This window comes from Teleopsis dalmanni, chromosome 2 (genome assembly GCF_002237135.1).
Source record: "Teleopsis dalmanni isolate 2A chromosome 2, ASM223713v2, whole genome shotgun sequence".
NCBI lineage: Eukaryota > Metazoa > Arthropoda > Insecta > Diptera > Diopsidae > Teleopsis > Teleopsis dalmanni.
The window spans coordinates 76,157,528-76,164,965 of NC_051847.1; the positions used below are offsets into that span (position 1 = coordinate 76,157,528).

At 30.9% G+C, this 7,438-nt stretch overlaps 1 protein-coding gene across 1 annotated transcript; it reads left to right on the forward strand.

Annotated features, from left to right (window-relative positions):
* Positions 1-2,747: 2,747 nt before the first annotated feature.
* Positions 2,748-3,222, forward strand: LOC119673836 (glycine-rich cell wall structural protein-like). Its single transcript, XM_038084910.1, has 2 exons — positions 2,748-2,822; positions 2,883-3,222. The coding sequence occupies exons 1-2, from the start codon at positions 2,808-2,810 to the stop codon at positions 3,168-3,170; spliced, it is 303 nt and encodes a 100-aa protein (XP_037940838.1). The 5' UTR covers positions 2,748-2,807; the 3' UTR covers positions 3,171-3,222.
* The last annotated feature ends 4,216 nt before the right edge of the window (positions 3,223-7,438 follow it).

Consider the following 7,438-nt stretch of genomic DNA (forward strand, 5'->3'; position numbering starts at 1 on the left):
AATCTACTCTGAATTGGCAACGCCACTATCTCTTTAAATCTTTGTTTTACCCTTTCCACTTTGAAAATAAAAAAACTCTTTTAGGTTTATGCGAGACACTTTTATCCAACCTCTCAAATCTAAGCTAACCTTCTATGCAGTATATATAAATAAAGCATAATATTATGTAATAAAAATTTAACAGCAATTTCTTAATTTACATTGGAATTACCTTAACCCATTGAGAGTATATTCAAAACAAAGTCAAAGCAATTATAATTCTTCTTATACTCGTCTTATCAAAGTACAAAGCAGCAGTTACCGCTAATCAATTGAAATTAATGATTTAAGAAATTTATTTTGGTATATATATGATACTAAAAAGCATTCATACATACATATATCATCATTATTGCTTCTAATACTGACTTGAGGCCTTAACATTGAAATTTTGAGTCTCGTCGTTATCACCAAAAACAATTACAAAATAAATTCAGAATTAAACGGTAGACGAGGCTTGACCCATTTGTTGTTTATTTAATTTTTATTTGGTTACTTCTTTGATAATCAGAAATATTCGTTTTATTTGTTTTGAAAAAAAAAACTGTTTCCTTCACGACACAAGCAAACTTTTTTATAAATTAGACAAGTCATTTAGATTTTTTACATCGGTTTTAAGCTATGGAAGTGTATTTCAATTTTTTGCTTTGTATATATTATTACTATTAAATGGAACCGTCCTGTTAGCATAGTACAGTGTGTACTATAACTGCACCATACACAGCCTGATTTCAAATCTCATTAAGATTTAATCCAAAGACATACATTATAAAATCTACAAACAAACAAATGCCTTGTTTGATGCTTTGACTTCGTTTAAGGAATAGAGCTTCAAGCCACCCAAAATCGCAAAAAGAAAAATGGAAATCTATATAGATGTCAAACTACCGCTTGAAGTCACCCAAATTCACTAAAAGAAAAATGGAAATCTATATAGATGACGAAATACCGCTGTACCTTACAATCAGCCAGAGTAAGTCGTCCTCAGCTGCTTTTAAGTTGAAGAATTTCGCACTGCGATGATCCCACAAAGGGATCATGTCTCTGAAGTTCCTCGTATTGAACCAAAATCACAGAATCATATTTATTTATCCATTATCGAATCTCAACCTAAGATAGTTAAAGTTCATTACTTACTACAGTAATTATATTTATTTAATAACAAGATTGCAAAATATATTTTAATAAACTAAATTCGTGGTCTAAACTATTGTCCTTAGTAGACTCAGGTATTGCCATCATTTAAATTTGATTGCTTAATATTAATTAAATCTAAAAGTATACTGGTATATATGTTTTCTACACTTCGTATCAAGAGCTTGAAGTTCTTATTTTAGTATTTAAAATTTTAAAAATTTTCCAATCTCGGAAAGAAGTCAAACCCAAATTCAAATTCATCTTCCATCCCATACATGAAACACAATACAATTCTGAGGATTTTAAATCTACAAATAAAAATAATAAAAAATATTAAAATCTATTGTAAATCCATCTACTGTTTTTTTTTTGCGATGACTTTCCACCTAACACCTCTTAAGAATGGATGAAAAAAATTTCCAATTGCATGTCCAGGGATGCAATTAGTGAAACTTCATTCCAGTTATTAGGAATGATAGTTGAGATGAATTACCTTAGAAGTTTGGGTTAATTCTAAATTCTGTGACCAGCGTCACAAAAACCATGGTAATAGGGGTGAAGGAAGTAACTGAATCTAATCGAAGTATGAGGTCACATATTTGTGGGATATATGACACATGGTAACAGAGGAAATGATGCTAGGGGTTGAAATGTTAGAAGAAGTGAGATATCTCGGGTGATATCGCGGATAAAATATCATTGAGCGAACGTTAGGAGGTACTCATTCATCAATGTAAATAATCTGAGCTTTCTTAAAGCAGAAAGAAATGAGGAAACGCCAACCACCACGTTTGTGCTTGCAGTTGTTGCAATTTTGGAGAATCTTTCGCTCAGAAAGACAGCTAATCCTCAAATCAATTAGAAAAGATAACTCCTAATGTATAATTTAAGATAATTTAAGACATAAAACAATAAAGAGACCTGCAGTAGAATATGAATAATAGCGAGTACAAACGATGGTAGTACTGAGATGAAACAACCTCAGGTTTTAATTAAGAAACGTAACTATCTATTTGATAAGAGACTATTGATATAATATATTTGAATTTATAACATTTTATAGCTGAACAAATATACGATATCATATGTCATATTATTTCTTGATTTAAAGATTGTAATTTTAGATTAAAATTTAATTTATTATTGTCATTAAATTAGCAAAAATAATATACGCAGCATATTTTAAATAACTATTTGCCATTGATAAAAATAATATAATATTTAATATTATTTATAATATGATATCATATACAACAATAAAACTTTTAGCATAGAATAAATAAATCAATAATGGTTTCACTCTAATTATAATATCTCCCAAATGTTCAAAAGGCTGATCCTAGCTTTGAAATCTGAACTAATTATAATTTTTTTAAAATAAGTTTATTTATAAAACTAAAAAAATTATTAAAAACAAACCATAAAAGATTAAATAATTTAAAAAAAAAAATTATGTTTATGCTTTCAAAATTGTTGGTGCTTTTGCTACTCGAAATTTTGTTTTTTGATAACGAACCAGAAATTTTCATCTCCTATTTGGTATAAAAGTAAAACATTTTTGGAAATAATTTAGTTGAAGTACAGAATTCACAAGTACCTCTTTTATAAAAAAACAAATAATATAAGAAAATATGGCTAAATTTTTGGTAATTTCCAATCAAAATAAAAATTTAAGAAAATAAACTGAACAGTTTTTTAAATTTTAGATTGTCTTCCTTGCACTCATTGCTGTTGTCCTCGCTGGCGGATATGGCCAAGGCGGACATGGTCAACAAGTCGGACATGGTCAACAACAAGGCCATGGCGGTTTCGGTGGTCAACAAGGCCATGGAGGATTTGGTGGTCAACAAGGCGGACATGGTCAAGGTGGATTTGGCAAGGATAGTCATGGATCACATGGAGGATTTGGATCACAAGGTGGTCATGGAAACCAGGGTCATGGAAACCAAGGACATGGCAATCAAGGACATGGAGGTCGCGGAGGACATTATTAAGAATTCGAAGGATAACGGCATCACTAAATAAAAACTAATATGAAAAATTTAATAGAATTCTTTTATTTTGAAGCTTTTGTATGTAACGAAAAGTGTACCACATTAGTTACTTTATATTCTTACATACTACTACTGATTTTCTGAACTTCTTCTGGAGCATAGGGCCTTCACCATCGATTTAAATTGTATTCTGCTAGGAACTGTTCTTGTGACCTCATGCCAAGTAAATTCGGCATCTGTGAATTCTTTTTCAATTATTCCACGATGTTCCTTGTGGTGCACCGGGTAACCGACTACCTTGTAGGTTCCATCGCAGTGCTTGCCTTGAATATTCTTTACACACCCTATTAATACTCTAATTTAAGAAACACTAAAAAATCGGCAAGGCTTTTATAAAAAGGTTTGTAGTTAAACTGTAATTTTGTTTGTAGTATTCCTCTCCAAAATCACAGAACGGTATTTTGAAGGAGAGATTGTTGCTTGGTTTAATTAAGTTGAAGACCACATATTATAAGCTAGTGTAACTCAGTGAACCTAAGATAACTTAAGAGTGAGTTTGAACAAACACTTATCTATAGCATAAACTATATTTAGTAATCTTATTTATTTGATAGAAATTTAAGCGGTTTAAGAACATAGTTTAGAAAAGTAATTTAAGGAAAATTTTTTTTCTTTTAATAGTAGGTGTATATCATAAAGAATAAAATTATATGACAGATTGTATTTCATTTTAAAAAAAATGACCTATTTATATACAAAATTGTGTCCAACTGAATTAAGAGTAGATTATTCTTACAGTAATGAATTATATAGTTTTCAATATCAATATATTCTCAGTAATCACAACATCAATTTCCAGTAGTCTTTGCTCTACTCTTTATACAGGATTTAATTATTTTCATATCATTTATTATTATTCACGCAGTTTCTAATAGAATATTATTTAAAATTGTTGACATTAATTGAGAGCAAATCGAATTTAATTCGGGTTTAAGGCGTCGGTGCACTAAAATAACTGCTAAAGAAGTTTCACTAAAACTGGAAATAACTACTTATCAAAACTTCGCTTACCAGATCCTATTTGATCAAGTAAGTACATTTAACAACACTAAATTCTTTTTTTTCAATGGCGGCGCTACTAAGCTCAAATCGTAGCCTGTTTTTCTGCTAGACATGGGAGTCTCTGTTAATAACGGGTTTTCGCTTATATTTTCTCAGAAAGAGGAATTCGAAAAATCAAAAAAAAATAAAGAAGTGGTCAAAAGAATTTCTATTGTTTTGTTCTCGTAAAACACACATTTTAATGAACATAAGCTGGTAATATAAGTTTTAATTATGAAACACCATTGTTGTAACCTCAGAAGAAAGTTGTCATTATATTTCTTTCAGATTTGAGTTACAGAAACAGGAAAGCACTAATCTATGGAAACGTACATATTTCAGAGAGATTTAACTCAACTCAACTCGTATAGATCCAAAGTAGAGAAGCCTAACCATCTTTCAAACTAAAGTCATGATTTATAGATATGTTGCTTATCGCTACTAAACTTACTGAAGACTTATTTGTCCACTTCTTTTTTTTCACCTTCCTATTATTTAGCTTGGAGTCTGTTAAACAGAAATTTAATCTAATATACTTACATTGTGACCGAAAAATTTTCGGAAATTCTCATTTAAAATTCGCGCGCTGTATATTTTTCGATATTTTAAGTTTATGTAGTTTGGCAGCACTGTCCTTAATTACTATGCCAAAAATGAGCGCGATCTGTCAGACAGTTCGTTTACGGCAGCTGTTGAAACCAGTTCACCTCAGTAGTGCGTTGCGAAAAAAACAATGGAAAAAAATATTGAACAAAGAGTTTGCATCAAATTTTGTTTTTCGAACGAAATTTCGTGTGCAGAATCGTTGCGAATGCTACAAAAGGCTTATGGGGAATCAGTTTTATCGAAAACTCAAGTTTATGAGTGGTACAAAGCCTTTCAGGACTGTCGTACGACCGTCGAAGACATGCCGCGTTCTGGACGACCTTCGACCTCTACCACCGACGAAAACATTGAAAAGGCAAAGGAAATCGTGTTCAAAAATCCTCATGTGAGTGTTAGAGAGATAGCACGAGAGCTAGGCATCGGTCGTGAGATGGCTCGTTTGATTTTGGTGGACAATTTGTGTATGCGACGTGTCAACGCCCGGCTTGTTCCGATTCACCTCAATTTGTTCAACATTATCAACGATTTTAAGGCCAAACATTCAATAAATACCATCGAACAGCCACCGTATTCACCTGATCTTGCACCGTGTGACTTTTTCCTGTTTCCCAACCTCAAATTACCACTCAGAGGAACGCGTTTTGAATCCATAGAAGACGTAAAACAGAATTCGCAGAGGGAACTCAAAGCCATACCGGAAAACGCCTAAAATGTTTTGATGATTGGAAGAAACGTTGGCATTTGTGTATCGCTTCTAATGGAGCATATTTTGAAGGAGATAAAATAAATATTGATGAAGATTAAGAATTTTGCGTTTTATTTAAAATTTCCGGAAACTTTTCGGTCACAATGTAAGTATTTTTTCAAGATACTCATTCAATTCAATTTGAGCAAGGGAGGTAATTTGTGTGTGTGTTCTAATTAAAACATCATCAGCGAACTGTGTAACTTTAATGTCAAGTGAACCTTGATGAATAGGGAAATCAGCAACATATAGAATAAATATTAGACAAGACAATACAGACCCTTGAGGAGTGCCAGCTTTTGCTATGTACAGATTCGAAAATGTATTATTGACTTCTACTTTATATGTTCTGTTGCTTAAGTAATTTAAAAGAAATTTGCAAGTGATGTCTTTGAACCCCATTGAGTGTAATTTATATATAAAACCGTTTATCCATAAGGTGTCATAAGCTTTTTCAAAATCTAGGGTAATAAGATGAGTAGGTGTATTATTATTTAAATTTATAGCGATTTCATCCGCTACTTTAAAAAGTGCATGAGTTGTTGTGCGTCCACGCCTAAATCCAAATTGATTATTTAGATTTATTTCTAATTCTTCAGCTTCTTTTTCTATTTTTAAATATTGGATTTTCTCAAACACTTTCGCTAAAGATGAAATTTTGCTGATTGGTCTGTAATTGCTGATAATTTTTTCATCTTTTAATGGTTTAGGGATTGGTAGCAATGTTGCTTCTTTCTAAACTTTAGGCATGTAACAGTTATTTATAATATGATTAAACAAAGAAGTAATCGTTTTACAAAATTTTTCACTTTTAGCTATTTTTTTTAATAGAAAATTTGAGACCTTATCATTACCTGATGATTTTTTGTTATTTCTAGATTTAATTGCATAAGTAACATCCGATACCTTGATGAAAGGGGAGTCGGGGAAAGTATGAAAGTTTCCTGCTTCATTTTGATCTGTTGTTGCAAAATTTATGATACATTCGTTGCTAAAGTTGTTGTTGACAAATTGGTTTACCATTTCATCGAAAACAGGATATCCCATATTTATTGTGATTAAGTGCGATTTTTCAAAATTACTAGCAAAAGCGTTAGCTTTGTCTGTATCTGATGAAACAGTTGATCCATTACTGTTGTTTACTACGAGTGTTTTCGGCATAGTTAATCGTTTTTTATAGTTTGAAATTTGTTTAAAATTTTTAAAAACATTGTTATCAAGTTTAAGATTTTTGAACTTATTTTCCCAGTAAATATTGTAATCGTTGATTATTGAATTAAACGTCATATTAGATATAAGTTTTAACTGTGTTTTGAGGTAGTCTGAATTTGGTGAGTTTTTATTTCGAAATAATTGGCGTCTTACAGTTTTTTTTGTTTTAAGAAGTTTTAGTGATTTTTCAGATAATGTAATTAAAGTTGAATTATTTATTGTAATTGTTGGTGCATGTAGGTTTATTGCTTGTTCAAAAATTTCATTGATTTTGTAAACAGCTTTATCAATTTGGTCATTTTCTAAATTATTAGAAATTGGCAAATAAAGTTCATCTAAGCGTTTATCTATTAGTTTTTGAATATTTTTAAATTTAGCTTTGCTCCAGTTGTATATTTTTGAGACATCATTGTAAATTATTTTGTTAGTCAAAGTAATTTCAAGAATTATTGCTCTGTGATCTGAATCAAAGTCCAAGGTTTGAAGCTTTTGCGTTGCCGATTCAAAATTTATTTTGAGCCCATCTTCGATTAAAAATAAATCAATGAATGATTCTGAGTTAGATCTGATGCATGTGGGTTCATTTGATTGTGGAGATACTATT